This window comes from Cupressus sempervirens, chromosome 6 (genome assembly GCF_028749045.1).
Source record: "Cupressus sempervirens isolate cs-2001-9-10 chromosome 6, ASM2874904v1, whole genome shotgun sequence".
Classification (NCBI taxonomy): Eukaryota; Viridiplantae; Streptophyta; class Pinopsida; order Cupressales; family Cupressaceae; genus Cupressus; species Cupressus sempervirens.
In genome coordinates, this window is record NC_143123.1 from 383688694 (window position 1) to 383705831 (window position 17138).

The 17138-nt window shown below is 35.3% G+C and overlaps 1 protein-coding gene across 1 annotated transcript in view; it reads left to right on the forward strand.

Moving 5' to 3' along the window:
• Window positions 1-4658: 4658 nt before the first annotated feature.
• LOC149552665 (FAD-linked oxidases family protein) overlaps window positions 4659-17138 on the forward strand; it is a 288354-nt gene continuing 275874 nt past the window's right edge. Inside the window, exons 1-3 of the mRNA XM_089788230.1 lie at window positions 4659-4942; window positions 5208-5301; window positions 13814-13914. Coding sequence (XP_089644356.1) covers window positions 4683-4942; window positions 5208-5301; window positions 13814-13914 — 455 coding nt within the window. The 5' untranslated portion in view covers window positions 4659-4682. The remainder of the gene's footprint in view (window positions 4943-5207; window positions 5302-13813; window positions 13915-17138) is intronic.

A 17138-nucleotide genomic window follows, 5' to 3' on the forward strand; every position in this document is an offset into this window, starting at 1 on the left:
CTATAAAGCTCTGATCAACTCAAAGAGATGGGAAGAGGTGGAAATCCTGCTTAAACTCTGTTGGGATCCCGAATGTTTGCTAAAAGATGGCTTTTTCTTATGGTTAGCATTTCAAAACAAGATTTTGATGATAGATAAACTTCGCAAAATAGGTATTGTAGGATCGTCGAGATGTGTTTTTTGCAAATATAAAATGAAGACCATCTTCTCTATAGATGTCCATATTCCTGAGTATGTTGGGAATGACTCACTCAAAAATTAGGTTGGTTCTCTCCATTCTCTGAAATCCTTATGGATTTCCTTAGTGGATGACCTTCTTCTCTTTGTAAGGACATCTATAGTAAACTCTAGAATATTAGTCCCTCTATCCTTATGTGGGAAATCTAGAAAGAAAGGAACATAAGAATTTTTTGTGATAGCGAGATGAAAGCAAAAGAGCTAATTCTAAAATTCAAAGCTAGCATAGTTGAAACTGTTAATTCCCATCTTAGGAAGTCAAGAATGGAAGAAGGTTCCTTTTCTTTCTGGGATGGCCTTATCAAAAAGACATGGCCCAATCTAATTAATCCTCCTCTCATTTACTTAAAGAAACATAAGGAGGCAAGGAAAAGTTGTAAATGGTTTCCCCCTCTAAAAGGTTTGGTGAAGCTTAATTTTGATGGAGCAACTAGAGGCAACCCAGGGGCAATAGGAATTGGTTGCATCATCAATAATGACTCAGGTAAGTGGTTAGCTAAAAAAACTATGGCCATTGATCCTACTTCTAATAACCTGGCAAAGCTCACAACATTAGAAGAAGGGTTAAAAATATGCCATCGTTTAGGCTTATCTAAACTTGTCATTGAGGGAGATTCTTAAATCTTTTTAAATGCAATAAGGAATGGATCAACTCCAAACTAGATTCTCAACTCGAAGCTAGAAGAAGTCATACACTTGCTAGATAGGTTTGAGGAGATTGGGATATATCACATAAATAGAGAAGGTAATAAAAAGGCAGACCTTCTAGCTAATAAAGGGGTGGATGGTGCCAACTTACTAGAATTCAGACAAGGATATTAATTTAAAGATTCTTTCTTTTTCTTCTTAATAAAGCTCTTATATCATGAAGTCATATTCAGTATTAAGTAATAGGCATATGTAAGGTAGTTAGATTAGGTTATCCATATGTTTAGATAGGTTTTTTGGGGTATAGCTTCTTATATCTCACCTTGCTTTATAGATAAGCGGTGAAGTAATTAAGTAATTAAGGGATTCATAATTGGTATGATATAGTCTTCGACACTATTAAGGGTTTGTGGGGCGACATTATTAGGTTTTCTGGTGGACAACGTTCCCTTTAATTAGAATTTATTAGACTTCTAAGTATATGGCAAGATAATCATGTGTTAACTCTTTCCGTTACAGCTTGTTTATCAATCATGACATGGTGAAGGATAACTTCTCCGTGAGTTTAGGTTTTCTAGGATCTTCTAGAGAATTTGGCATTCAGAGCTATTCGTTAAATCATAGTACCCGGTCACTATCAGGTGGTGTCATTGAGATTGAAGATGGACACTAATATTTGTGTATTTCATACCTTTGAAGCTCGAACCATGGCCTTTCGTGGTAATATCAAACCAAAAAAGTGGAACATAGTCCTTAGGGTAGTCGATGAAATGACCTGAATTGTAGTTAGTAGAGCTATCAAAGAAGGAATTTTTAAGTATGAGTATTCATGGCGGACCAATAATGATGTTATAGGCATTTTCATAGGATGTATGGCTAAAGCTGGTATCAAGAAATGGGCAATGATACGATTATGTCTAAATATTTTCGACTCAACTTGGTGCAAAGGTATTATGGAGGCAATTATGAGCCTAGATGAAGCTTTGTGTGTGCCTCTCCCCGAGATGTATATGGAGCACCCCATGGGGAGTCTTATTGTGGCTAATATTCCTAGACGACCAACCCTAATTATTAAGGACTTGGTTGTTTTCAATATGGAGTTGCCCAAGATGGAATCTTGCTTCCATTTTCTCGTGTTGGAGAAAGATCTCGGTTGAGGCTAGATGTGGATGGCTGGTCAACTATCTTAGTCTGTATAAGGTTTACATCCAACCAGGTGTGGGTTTTGACAATCTAGACAGATTGGATTTCTGTAACCCTAATATTGAGAAAACTAGCAGAGAGAAATCCACTTTCAAGTTTCTGCCATTCTTTAAGGCTGAAACCCTGAATGATGTTGTTGAAGTCATTATGATTTATTAAAAAAAGTAAGAGGTGGCGTGGAGGTGCTGGGATCAAGCTTTTGTTTGTTTTGTGCAAGTAAGACGACTGGTCCTTGCAGCATTGTCCTCTTCAGATATAGAGCTTTGGGGTAGTATGTGCATTTTTTTTATATAGCATATAGTCTTAGTATTAGTCTCTTTAAATTTTAGGCTCAATCAGTTATTGTTAGGTCATTCTAGGGTTAGGGTTGTTATTAATTACAACACATGATATTGATATGGAATGAGTAACAAGTAGTTTTGATTTTCTCATCTGTAAATATGAAGATATATATAGAGATGATTGTATACCTGGTTTAAGCTCAAATAAGATAAATTAGGCTTTATTCTATATCTTGGTAAAGGACATATTTCTAAGTACATTCAACGTATCGGTTTATGAGACATGTTATTGAATATAGTTTTGTTTGAAAATATTGTATGTATTATCTGGTTTCTGTCATTCTGCATCCATGATTCCATCTCTTATTTCAACATCTGTAAGGTTTATATCCTTTCGAACCAAGTAGGGTTTGATTTCAAATGTTGTTTGGGTAAGGAGTGATGAGTTAAAACTTAGAATCTTCATCAGTTCATTGCCAGAGTTCAGAGGGGAAGATTGGTGATAAGTAATAATTTACTCAGTTTATGACTCCATTGCTAATCATCATGATCGAAATTAATTAAAGATGTTTTAATAGAAAATTTTAATCAAATCTTCTGACATGAGCTTCTACCATTTCTTTACATGTAAGTCGTATCCTAATGTAGATATGGAGAAGTATTCTAAAATATAGATTAGATGATCTCTGAGGTTTTTGAATTTCTCCTCTGAATTTAATATTTCTTAGGATCATCAACACTCGGATCAAAGTATGTTCTCTACTTTAAGCTCTTTCCAGTAGGGCATGATGGGTTAGGATTTAGACACCTTACAAGTCCATTGACAGATGTTTAAACATCCTGGCGTAAGATGCCGAGTCTAGAGGAGATGACTGATGCCAAGCAATTATTTTTAGTTTATCTTACTTTAGTTATGATTGATTTTTTGGAGATTATGTGATGGTGCTCTTTGTTTTTTGGCAAATAGTGAGTTAGCATATTAACTTTGTTTAGCAAGATAGATTCTCGAGCTTCTATTTGTATATTATGGCTATCAAATGAGAAAAGATTCTCGAGCTTCTATTTGTATATTATGGCTATCAAATGAGTTTTCTAAACTAATATATTAAAGTTTAGAATCATCTTCAAAATACTAGGTTTTAGGCATTACTAGAAAATATCCACTAATAATGTCAAATTTTTAAATAGTTAGTAAAGGTTTGATGATATTCATCATGAAGAAGGAATTGTTTTAAATAATATAGGAATTATTAGAATCCTTCGGTTATTTTTCCAAGGTTTTCACTAACTACTAAAGATGTTTGTAGTTTCTTTTTTTCACTAACCATGTTGATTGCTAAGTCAAGAAGGAGTGATGGGTGCTTTTCTTAGCTTGGAAGGAGTGTAAAGTGCAATGGCAAAACTGGCTCTACTTAATTCGGGCACAAATGTTCGAATGATCTTGACGATTGTATTGGTCGATTCTGTAATCTTATCTGCTGTTATAATAAAATATGATGTAATTTGACTAGGGTATGGCCCTTTTATGATGTAATAATAAATGACATTTGTCCCGGGCTAGACTGGAGGTTTTCTTCTCCGTTTTTTCCTACCAGTGCTCGTTTGAATGGAGAAACACTGTTGTAAATTATTAATTTCTATTAATAAATATAATCAAGGCCTTGATCATTTACTGATAAAAGTAAAATAATTTTTTTTGGTCACACTCTATCTTATAAACATAACTTGATTACATTGGTAATAAATTTTAACTATTGAAATTTTCTTAAAATTTTTTTCTTTTAATTAACTTTAATACATTTAAAAATTAAAATATTATATGTTTACAAAGAAGTTTTACTATAATATCTTTCATTTCAAATTTATTAATTTTAAAAATATTTTTAAAATATATATTTTTTAAGAATATAATACTCTTAAATATCTAAATCACATCCTAATTTTGTTCCCTATATTTCTCACTCTTACCTCTATAACCCTATTCAAATACTATTCTATTTTCTATAGATAGAAACTATTCAAATACTTTACTATTTTCTATCGGGAAGAACTTTGACCCATTGCGTCTCTTCTTCCTTTTACGAATTCCCCAACTTAGTGTGTTTTATGATACTTCCGACAATCTGGGCATGTGATGTCTGGTGCAAACACTGTTTGGCGGTTAGCAATAACCATTTTTAATTTATGGGATAATGTGGCTAGAAGCCAACTAAACAATCGTAATGTAAGTTGCCTAAGATTTTGGAATTCTCGACTAAAAATAAATTCAGTACCCATGTCCGGTTGATTACTCGTCTCTGAGGATTAACTCCAATGGGCCTCTCTCGTCGTCTTATGCATTTCATGTCCTCCCCCACGTCCAAGGTTCGAATCCTTCCTCCATTCCTGCAAACGCGCGCTTATTCAGCACAGCTCTCCGAAATTGGTCCAGATGGTGGAGCAGGGAGGTTCAACCAAACGCAAGGGAGAAGATCGTTTCGGGCACTACCTTTCGCCATGGCTGTCTCGGCTGGAGCCTTTGCACTGGCATTTAACTCACAGACCGCTACCTGCGAGCCTCCTGAAATTCCCAGGCACGTAATTCGAAGTTTGATCTTGATCGTTATTTTTTTACCAAAGTTTTCTCCCTTGATTTTCCCCTTGCTGAATTATTTAAATTGGACTGCGCCATTTTAGATTGTTTAAATGTAGCATTTGTCTGCGCGTTAGCCCGGTGCTTAATATTGGAAAAGCTTAGCGGTTTGTTTCGTAATTATGATTGAAAGTTTGCTTGGCAGAATAAGTTTAGAAATGTAAATTAGAATGTTTTGTAATCATATTTGAAACTTGCCTTGGCAGAATTGGCGGCAAAGGCAGCACAGAGCTTGTGGTTAAAGGTTTCCGCAAGGAGCTTCCCGGAGGTTTTCTCGAAGATTTGAAGGCTGCATGTCCGGTATGTTATTAATTTAATATCTAGTCCGAGGAAGAAAAGGGTACGTGTAGTAGCATTTCTGTTTAAGTAGATAGACGGATAGATATATAAGAAGACATGTAGTACTAAAAGGACATTGATAAGCAGGTAGATAGACAGACAGAGATGGACACACTCGAGAGGTAGAGATAATTTTCTTTTTCTTATTATATATAAGGTTCATCTCATTGTTTTAGCATTTTCACTGTGTTTTTCCATATGTGAGATCTAATATATTGAATATTCTGTACGAAAGTTACTACCTTGGGTCACTTTTCAATAGAAATCTCATCGATTTGATGTATATAAGGAATCCACTCTATCGATTTTTTAATTACTGTATTTTTTCAGTTTACGAGGTCCACTATATTGAATTTACGTGCAAAAGTTGTTTCCTTGAATCACCAGTAAATTGGTTTCTCACTGATTTTCTATATATAAATATATATCACACACTCGTACACATGGAATGACAAATCACCATTCATTGAACATGCTCACAGTAGAGCATCGCAGTTTGCTCAATTCTATGGGGTATAATCTATCTTCAACATATGTTCGGTTCCAGCCTGGTATGCTCCTTGACATCACGTACTGTATGCATACGAACATTGGATTGTGCCACCAGGAGAATAAGTGGATAGGGAAAACATATTGCCACATCATAATCAACAAGTGCAACTATAATTAGCAAATTGCCAAATAGTCTATCTTATCCGAAACAAAAGTACATAGTGACATGACTTGCATTGTAATATTATCCATCACACGCATTTGAAGTTGGTGAAAAGGAATGACTAGATTTGCAGCAAAAGTGATTCTAAGGTCTTTGCGAGAAGATCAAACCACTGCACTATGGTTTGTATATCATAAAGTGATTCTAAGGTCACGCAATAGAATTTTTGAGGTTTCTAAGGGATGACACAATTAAAAGCTAAACTAAAAGGCAAGCATGACTCATATTTGTTGCAAAAGTGATGATAGTTAAAGAAACCCAAGACATAATTCCGATGTGTTTTGTTCTTAGAGCACAAAGCTTACATGGGAAGAAATGAAGTATTCACAATTAATTCAAGCCCATTGATGGGCCCATTGAATGTGGACCAAATGTTATGATTGCAACCCTATATGTTACACTAACAACATAGGATGATGCAAAATGTCTATCCTATTCATAGGCGTGGATGAAAGGGTACTATTTGGAGTTTTTGAATTATAGTAGTGTTACTCATTTTTCACTCATTGGCTCAAAATTGACAGAGTTATGTTTGCTAGCCTGACTGCTGAATAGAATGCTCATGATCATGCATTTGGTTATGTGAAAATACTTGATATTTCATGCATATAAGTTATATTTTATGACGAAAAGTAAAAGCATCACATAGAGCAAATGAATACCACAATCTTTTCTGAAAATGTAATTTTATTCATTAAGTGTTTATCACGTTTCACACAGGCCGTGAAACTAACCAATGAAAATAAACCAAAATCTGATCTATGCATGTAAATGTAAATGCAGAAAGTAAAGAACAAGAAAGTAAAATGGGTCATGGGTGCCAGCCATTGTCTGGAATGACTGGCTGTTTTACTGGTTGTTCGCATCTTCGATCCCACTGTCCTGCTTTCCATGCTCCCGCCCGAATCCCGCAAGTACGACAGAAGTGGGTTAGATCAAAATGATCTAAGCAATGGCCGACAATCTCACCATCCTATGCATGCACATCCAAATCCCAAGATCCTGATTTATTTTCTAACATGTTTGTTCCCTGTGCAACATCCTATCTCTTATAAGTACGCAGATATAACCTTAGGCTCCCACGAGGGTTATTGAGTCCAGCGTGCCTATAAGAGATAGGATCATCAAAGCTGAGTAAAAATACAATAGAAGTAATAAAGGGACAAGTTCTTTCAGCTTGAAACCTTTTTTGTTTTGCCATGTAACATGAAAGCTAGCTACAAGAAGCAGACAAAGAATAAGAGCTGATGCATAACAAAGATTCATAAACAGTAGCTTGCGGTACTATTTGGAAAAGATGATCAGAATCTAAAAGTGTGCTGAAATCTTAAATATGATTGAATGTTATATCAAACAGTGGAAAAGATGAACACGACATTGTATACATATTTTGAATCAAAAAGTGCTCCACATCATGCATTCAATCAGCAAATCAGCCAGTGCTACATATCATACATAAGAAAGAAGTTTTTGCATTTGAAAGGAAGTATCTTCACATTAGCATCGAAGAGGAAGTGTGTTCTTCATTACAGTGCCACACAAAGCCTAGTGTAAACAGCAAGGTGATGGAAAACGGTGCTGACGTCAATTCAGTTGCATTTGTTAGTCAAGCTACAGGCATGAGACTACAACAAATTTTGCACAAGAACAGATAATGTTACTTTAAATTCTCCATCATATGTGTCACAAACACAAAGAATGTTAAACATTATGCTAGAGAGAGAATCAAATAAGTGCTGATGCCAAGAAGAGATATTAAGAGATAGGAATGTTAACAGTCTGAGAATTCTGTCTTGACCTTCATATCGTAGAAAGAGTAAGCATTCTGGATCAAGTAGACTTTACATGAAGCAGTGATATAAAGCTTATAAAGAAAGAATTGCTGCTGTCATGAGTTTTTCTCAAAAATAGGTTTGACATATTCAGCTAAAGAGTCGGCAGAGCTACCAAGCATACTCAAAATGTAATGACAGTTATGAATTTGCCCTGCAGAGAGAAGGTTCCAGAGATTTAGTAAAAGCAAAACAAGAATGCTTGTATGGTATGCATGAACATTTATCAGTTTTAAAAGCTGTGTGTTGGTAATAGCAAGATGGGTTGTAGAGAAGGGTATCACAGTCAGAAATGTTTGTCATCAAGGGAAAGACAAAAACGTCCTCAATACTCTGAAAGAAAAATGTGCTAGGAAACATAAAGTACAGGCATATGATAGAATGACAAAAGCATGAATTATTTGACACCTACAGCTCGACAGAAACACTCAGTGCACAAGTCCAAAATATCTCCAGATTCACCCGATAATTGTCATTTGAGAGAGAAATCAGAATTGATACCCAAAAATAAAGAAAGAATTGCAATACCTAAATCAAGCATGCTGAAAGGAAAGGTGTGATGATAATTTCACAGTGTTTTTTGCTATACTCAGTTCGAGTGTCACCTCCAGGATGCAATTTTTTTGTAGAACCCTTGTGCAAAATGTAAAAAATGGAGGATGGATAATGGAAATATGCAAAAAACCCCATACGGGACCCATCAATTGCAGAATCATGGAAGAAGAGGGTTAGAACTGCCAAAAACCCCCAAGAAAGAATCAATGACTTCAAATAAATAGGTTAAGTAACAGATGTAAAACCAACTCTTGTATTACCAAATGCATATAACAGAAGCAGTTACTGGATTGAAAATTTTCTAGCATGGATGAAATAATGACAAATCTGTAGGATGCTGTTATTAAAAAGAAATGGACAAATGAAGACTTTCAGCCAAAGGACAATTATATATTCTAATTATACAAGGACAATTACCTGCAAAAAAACGTAGAAGGAGAATATGGCAGAAGAGCTACAGAAGCCGACTGTAGAAGCCAAAAGGGCAAGTTTTTCTTCAAAAATGGCGGCCAGAGCATTAGAAATATGCCCAGGAATCGCATGACGGGTACTAGTCAAGTCTTCATTAAAACTTCAGAAAAATGATATGGAAGCTCCAGATTTCACCTTCCATAATAGCAATGGCAGCAATAATGTATAGAGAAGTGGCAAAATGCTGGCAATGGTGGCTAAAACACCAAAATATGCCCAGAAAACCATGCGAAGAATGGAGTGAAATCAGCAGGAGCATTAAATTCCATCCATGATGGCTAACAACGATTTCTACCAAATGCTTGAACCCTCATCATTTCTTCCTCGAGCTTTTTCGAATTTCCTTATGTGAAAATGAAATGAATTCTAGGTTTGATCACCAATGTATATTGCCCCAAATCAGGTTTCATATAATTTGAAGTCTGATGCATTTTATGCATAGTTCCAAGAATCGTGGCAATTCATGCGATTTGATTCAAGCGAAACGATTTTTTGTGAATCGGTGAATCGAATCAGCAATAAAAGGGTTTATGAAATAAGTTACTAAATTTCAAGAGTTTTTTTAATTTGCCGATTTGATTCCGATTCATGGCCAATTCATGATTTGGCCTTGTTGATTCCGATCCGATTCCGATTCTTGATACTTTGATTTTATGGGATTGTTTTATTTATTTCTTTTCACAGTGTGCCGTGGGGGAAAATTTAGGAAAAGTTTGACGTTAGGTGTTATTTTGAAACCTTACATTTGCATTTGGCCCACATTGTAAAACACAATATTAAACGGTGTAATATAAATCATTTAAGATTTCTGTTTTTATCAAAATGCAAATAAAGAAAGATTGGGATATTTTCTTGTGTTGTAATGAGTCAAATATGACATGTGTCATACCTCTTAGTCTTAGAAGTTATGGAGATATTATGTGAAGACTTAGTGTTATGAATTAGTTGGAGTTATTAGGAGTAATTCTAGTAGTTAATTCGGGGTCAAATTTGACTTTGCCAAGGCAGTTTGGGGGTCTTTATGGCCAGTTGGAGCACTTTATGGGAAGTTTGACATGAGTCATGGGGTTCTTAATGACTTAGTGGAGTTTATGAGCCAGTTAGTCAACATTTTTGGTGGTTTTGACTCCTATTTTGGAGGCTTTTTTCATGGATTTGACCCCAACGGGGTTTGTAGTTAGTCTTTTGGACTAATATTGATTTTCAGTCCTGATTATGTAGAGAAGGTTTTTTGTGACATTTTGTGTTCTTAATGTATTTTCAACATTTTTTTTCTGTAACTCAATTTTAGATAATTAATATTATGACTAAATCATTTTAGTAGGTCTATTTTCAAATACAAGCCTTCCTTTCTTTCTGCATATCTGTGTAAACTTATGATGGATAGAGGTAACCTATGAATCTGAGAACTCCTATTTGCCTTGTCTCAACTCCTACCAAGTTGTAGAAGTGTAAGTTTGTTTGCAGGTTGCAGTATGTGTCTATCAAATTTGGGATTGTTAAGTGAATATTGTCTTTTCTTTAGCTCTCTTTTCAGGACCTCATTGTGAAATATTTATGCAAGCCTTTACATAATTGAAGTGTTGAATTATAAAAATAAGGTCCTCAAAAAGAAAAATCAGTTGTATTTTCTGTGTCTACATCTTTGGTGAACCACCTGTTATTTAGTTTCAAGTTTCAAGTTCGTGAGTTTCCTGCATATCTTTTTTCCTTTTCCCTATCAAGTCTTTAGAGTTTTGTTTTGAAGAGCAAAATAGGTGATTACTCAGTAGGAACTGGCCTAGCACCCGAAGGTCTCATTTTTAATATTGTATATCCCACATGCAAAAAATGAGTCCCATGTTATGCCAAATTATTGAACTTTAGAGTTGCAGTAGGGTGCAAATTTGGTGCATTAGAAGTAGGATGAAGAATCTCATCTTTGCAATGACTATCATGTGATTAAACTTTTCCATGCCTTATCCTCACCAATTTGGGATGCTCTAGTTTTGGCAACATGAAAGCTATTCTCACCAGTCATCAATATTGCTTGTCAATGTCATACATCCTTTTTACTTTTTAGTGATGAAATAATCTGTGACCAATTAATATTTCAGGTTTTATCCTTAGGCATGAACACTGTCATAGTCACAAAGGTGTATAAATAGCCAACACTCAATCAATCAATGATGCACAAAGTTATGGAAATGATTCCTTCAATCATATTGTCCAAACTCCTAAGAAGATTGTTCCATATGCCATGCATCTCAAATATTTAGATTTTCACCCTTTGCATCATAGCATCTTTAAGTGGTAAACTTAGGGTCATATGAAAATACTGTACATTGGAACTGTTCTATGTTATTTTACATAATTGTTAGTGTGGGTCAACTTTGTCAGCAAGGAAAACAGTTCACCATGCTTTCTCTAGAAGCTAAGCTTCCACTCTGAATTCCCAAACTTAATGCAATTGAATGAATTGATTTCAAGGTGATATGAATTGTTAAGGTGACCTCTTTATACTCTTGCAAATGTTCTTGTTTCTTTCTTCAAAAGAGACAGAGCTCCTAGATTGACTCTAAGAGTAGAACTACTTTGGGGTGTAGAGCAATACCCTTTTTGCTGGCTTTGTAATGAACTTTTCTTTTAAATTTACAATGCACTTCACAATATGCTTGGTAGCTCACTTTCTGGTCGACTTTGCAATTCACTTCACAATGTATTCTATAGCTTCAAGGAGGAATTTGCAAAGTACGTATCTAGCATGTTAGGCCCTATCATCATTACATGACAAGCCATGTTACCAAGGGAGTCAAAGACATAATTGACACTTTGTCTTATACATCTAGCAATGACCAAAAATCATGGAATAGTAATTTCTCTATAACAACTTATTTCTTCTTAACTTCTTGCAATTATATAGTCTCCATCTTCTCATTTATGTTCTCATGTATAATTTGCATTGGCATTAGTGAGATAGATAAACAACTACTATACATTGTGATATTGCTACTAGGTTTCAACTATGTGGTTTTTGAGTCAAATTCACTGACTCAAATTTCATGAATTATTGTTCACAAGCAAATCTCTCATGAGAATGAATGGAACACTTAACACTCATTGCATCTAGGTGATGCTCATAGGGGTGAAGCATAAGGCCTTCTTGGAAAGCTGCCCATCCTAGTATAGATCCAACTCAAGCACACTTGATAATGGAGTTTCCTCCAAGGTTAAGCCCACTTAGCTTGCTACCCCATTTGTAAAACCTTCGGCAAGTGTTGTGCCTTATGAACCATTCATTGTAGAGCCCCTTTAGGTTATCGCCATTAGTATTCAACTGTGTAGTTTTTGTGTTGAACTCATTAACTCAAATTTCATGAGCAATAGTTCACAAGAATTCATCTCTCATGAGAATGAATGGAACACTATGTATTTCCTTTTATAGCATGGCATTTACATTATAAATATAGATAAACTATTTAATTTGTTGTTTTAGTTCTCTTATGTTTTTTATGCTTTATTTTATGCATGCTATTTGTCATCTATGATTCTTTTGTTTCTGCTTAAAACACATCTAAGCTTGTGTAGATCAAAGTGTTCTGCATTGGATATTTGCTTAGATTTGGATCAATTAGGGCCACACAATGTATTTTATAATTTGTTATTGTATGTGTACTTTGTAAGTTGTTGCTTGCCTGCATGTTTGTGTGTGCATGCATTCACACTTGTAATACCTATTGACAATCACATAGATTCCACAAATATGTTTCAAAATTTTTGGTGTCCTAGGTACACATTCTAGATCTTGTGGTTTAAAATTTTTAGTAATTATAGGAAACAATGTGTGTGCATAAATTGGACCAAAAAATTCATAGATCATTCCTCGTTCCTTCCTGGCAAGGGCAAATGCCCTCGTGACATAGGAATAATAGGTTTGATACTACTTTGCATGGGGCATTAGAGGAAGGGCACGTGCATTGTACTAGATTCATGGTTGACCATGGAAAAAGTGTCCAGCGATAGTTGTGAATCCATCATTACATTAATATATTTTATCTTCATCTTTATCTTATCTAGAATTTCCAAGGAAATCAAGCCAAGATTTGAAAAATCAAAATGAGATGCTAGATAATCTTTCTAAACATTGCTTTCTTTGTATGAGCTGAAGTATCTCAAGATTCTCAACATATCTATATTGCAAGGGGTGAGTAGTGAAGGTTTTGGGCACAACAAATATGATTTGATATGGACTTCTCCTATAACTAAGATTTATTATAGTATGGGCTACTCCAATAATTAAGAAAAATTTGACTGTAGCCATAGTGAGCAACACAAATGGTAAGGGGTGTTTATTAAAACTAAAACATACAAAAGCAGCTTATGCTTTATCTTGAGGGCATGCAAAACATATGTTTTGGATTAAGTTCAACAACAACCTTCTTAGAGAAGCTTTCAAGTTTGTCTCTACTATTTTACTGAAAACTTCTCATTGTACAAAGTGAACGTTGGTGCTTTTTCCTTGAAAATGAGAAATAAAAAAGGTTTATATTATTATCTGTAACTTGTTCATAGTTGTTTGTGTTTATCGGACTGCAAATCGGGACGAGGGTCGTATTTGTCATTGCCCAGCTTTGTATGAGTTCCAAAATATCAGACTTCATAGTAAAGTTTTCTTTTTCTTATCAAAACTCTTATCTAGATGGTCTTTCTTATTGCACTAACATGGATTATCTGTAATATTAGAATTTTGATATTGATTTGAGGTCTCACTCAATTTGAATCCATTTTATTTCTATAATGTATATGACATAAATTCCTTTAAATTCAGGGTATACAATTTTGGGATATAATACATTTTGTTTCAAATTCAATGTGGCAATGTGGGAATAACTTCTCTATATTTTTTCTTATTGTTATGTAGGATGGAATCATATTAGATTATGATGAGAGACACTTTCATGGAAAGCCCCAATACAGCTTTCATGCTATTGTAAATATTCCTGATGTGGTTGTTTGTCCCAGGTAAGATTCACGTTTCTAATTTATTGTACTAACCTCTATTTTTTAACTTTCTTTTATCCATGTTTAATAATATGAAAGTGCAAGTAAATAAATATAAATGTATTCTCATTTTCAAGTTCACTGTCATAAGTGCATCTGTTGATCAAATACAAAAGTAGTACTATAAGCTCAAGTTGTTGTAAGAACCTTATACTTTTCACTCAAGTTTCACAATTTTTCCTTAAGCATTTTGTCAAACAGTTGCTTTCATATTTAGAGGAGATGTTTAGTTTACTGCTGTATTATTATCTCACTGTATTTTTGTGTATATTGTGGGTATATCAAGAATTGAAATACCAAAATTTGATGTCTATTTAAGAACATGCTGGACAGATTTATATATCACAACTTCAGGAAATACTGCATTTGACATTTAAATAGAGAAAAAAGCAGCAGAAAATGACTGTCTAAAGCTGACCTTATTAATAGCATAATTGATGAAATCTTCAGCTACATCAATGAGTTCTGAGTATTGCTCCTATTCTTCAGTGATAGCTGTAAGTAATAAACTACAACTTCCCTATACCTGTGTACCCAGCTGTAGGTTCATAATGAGATCTGCAAATTATTATTGTACTCTTGTTCCAAGATCCACAGATTTCAAATCAGTTCTATAAAAGTATTAAAAAAACACTAGACCAGCTACAATGGGTCTCTCACCACCAAAACCAGCAGATTGAAGAGGTTTTTTTCATCCTCAACAACACTCAAAAGAAATTCCTTTGTTCATTCCAATAGAATTCTGTTATATGTGCAAACCTCTAAATGAAGAAATGAGAGCCCAAACTCCAATTTATAGAGTTTTTGGGGAACTTTTACGAACTCAAATATTTAAATTCTTTCAAATAACCTCTCAATAAGCTATTAAAAACAACTTAGGCTTATTTTCTCCAACCTAGGCATCTAACTTTAGGGTCAACAATTAGCACTTTATTTATTTTTATAGATTGCAAGAATTGGGTAGCCTCCCTTATAAATTGCAGGAATTGGTTAGCACTTTCTTGATGGCCTCTGATAGGGTGGCAAGATTAAACCCCTGTACCCTACCCGTCAGTGGTTCTGTCAGCCTGTCCATGAAGAGCACTATCTGTCTTCTTTCAGAAATGTCTGTGACTAAAATAAAGAGTTTCTGAAATTCCACAATGTATTGGTCAACCAATCTAGTTTGCCTTAGTTGTGCCAAATCTTTGAAATTGAGTTTTGTATTTTTACCATTAAATCGATCTATTTATCTCTCAGTGAATTACACATAGGTACTTATTTGATCATGCCTCAATGTGATGGTGTCGTGATGCCACCATTCATGCGCAACTCCCTCCAAGTGTAATGCCGCAAATTTAATTGCTTTTTCTGGCATCAGATTCAGTTGGAAGTAAGTATCGACCTTTATTACCCACGCTTGCATAGAGAAGGATTCTGATCTGTCAAATGGAGACAATTTTACTTTACTCAACTTACTCCCAAGATTATCGTTAAAATATCCTCGGTTTCCGCTTCCGGAATATATCTCATTCTCAGATCACTGTAGTCTTTGTAAGATATATCTTCCTCAAAATTCGCATTCTTCCAGTCCTCTCTTAGTTGTTCTTGAACCTCAAAAGTTGGTTGCTTCCATCCCTGTGGTGCTTCCGTCTGTGGGGGAAAAGATGACATGGAAGGTCGTGAACATGTAGGATGAGGATTTGCTTTACTCGACGTAGAGTCTGCGCTATGACTATTCTGTTCACCAGATACTTTATTGTCTGCCAATTTCTTGAGAGTTTCTTCCATGAGTCCCTGAGTATTATTGATCTATGCCTGATTCCTCACAAGTTCTCTTAGTAGTGCCACGAGTTCAGCCGCTGTGGGCTCCGGTTCTATCGCCATTCTATCACCAAATGGGTTTTCCTTCTCTTTTGGCTATAAACTCTTTCTCATTGTTCATAGGCTGGCAGGATCAAAGCTCTGATACCACTATGATGATCTGACCCACGCAACTACTCTCAACAATCTTTCTCCCAATATGGCAATCAGATGGAAAATCCGTACACGATTATGGAGGGCAGTACGGTAAGGTTGGAGTTTGGTGTATGAATGCCAATTGCAACAGTACAGACAATGTGGAGGCTGTATGGTACAGGCCCTATGGTTTGATAGATGTGTTGTATGGTGACACAAGGGGAAGACCGTACAGTGTTTGAGTGGCTGTATGGTATGAGGGAATGGAGATGGCAGATGGGGGCCATACACCAATGATGTGAAGGAGCTTGTACCGTGGACAGTGGGGTTTGTGCGGTGGACAGGCACAATGGCAGTATGGGGGAGAAGCACAATGGCGGTACGAAGGAGATTTGTGGCCGTACGATATGGAAAGGCTATGTGTTGCTATTGTACAGAGGGAAGGTGTTTTCTAGTCTTTCAAGCATAAACTTGTAGTTCCAAATTCCTTAGATAAAATCTAGACAATAATGGAGATCACACACAAATTATTCTTCAATTTATATTTGGCAAAAGATGGTGCTCCGATTTGCTAGATCCGAGCAAAGTATTACAGGCAACGGAATAGGGTGAGGGTTGAATCCCACCGAAACCGAAAAGATCAAATAGGGAACATCTTTCACTTTCGAAATGGCGAACAACAAAGAATCCCAACTAGAATTCGCAGTACAAAGAAATAATCCAAATCGCATACCTAATGACTATCCACAAGCCATGCTTAAATATCCGTCGGGGAAAACTTTCCAAGGGTGTACAAAGATAGCCGATGGCAACACAAACTATAGAAACAAAAATAAAAATGGGTCCAAGATATATTAAATCAACCGGCCCAATTACAATAGCTTAATTAAAATTTATTTTATGATGGGAACATTACACATATATGGTTGACCAAGTCTTAATCATCGATTTTCGTTTTGAATAGCTCCTTACATATTGCATGTATTGGTGACGTGGATAGTACAAGATTCTCTATATCAACACAGTTGATACATTTGTTAGCTAATGATTGTTTGAGTCTTTTCCCCACCTTCCCTAGTGGAGTTGAAAAATTAGGTACCATATCCAATTGTCAATGTATATAATGTATACGATAACACACTTTCAGATGGTATTTTCAGCTCTCGCTATGGTCTCAAAGATACTTGGATAGAGTGTTTGTTTTTAGTGAGTCATTGGTCGAGTCTTTTTATCATGTTGCATCATCA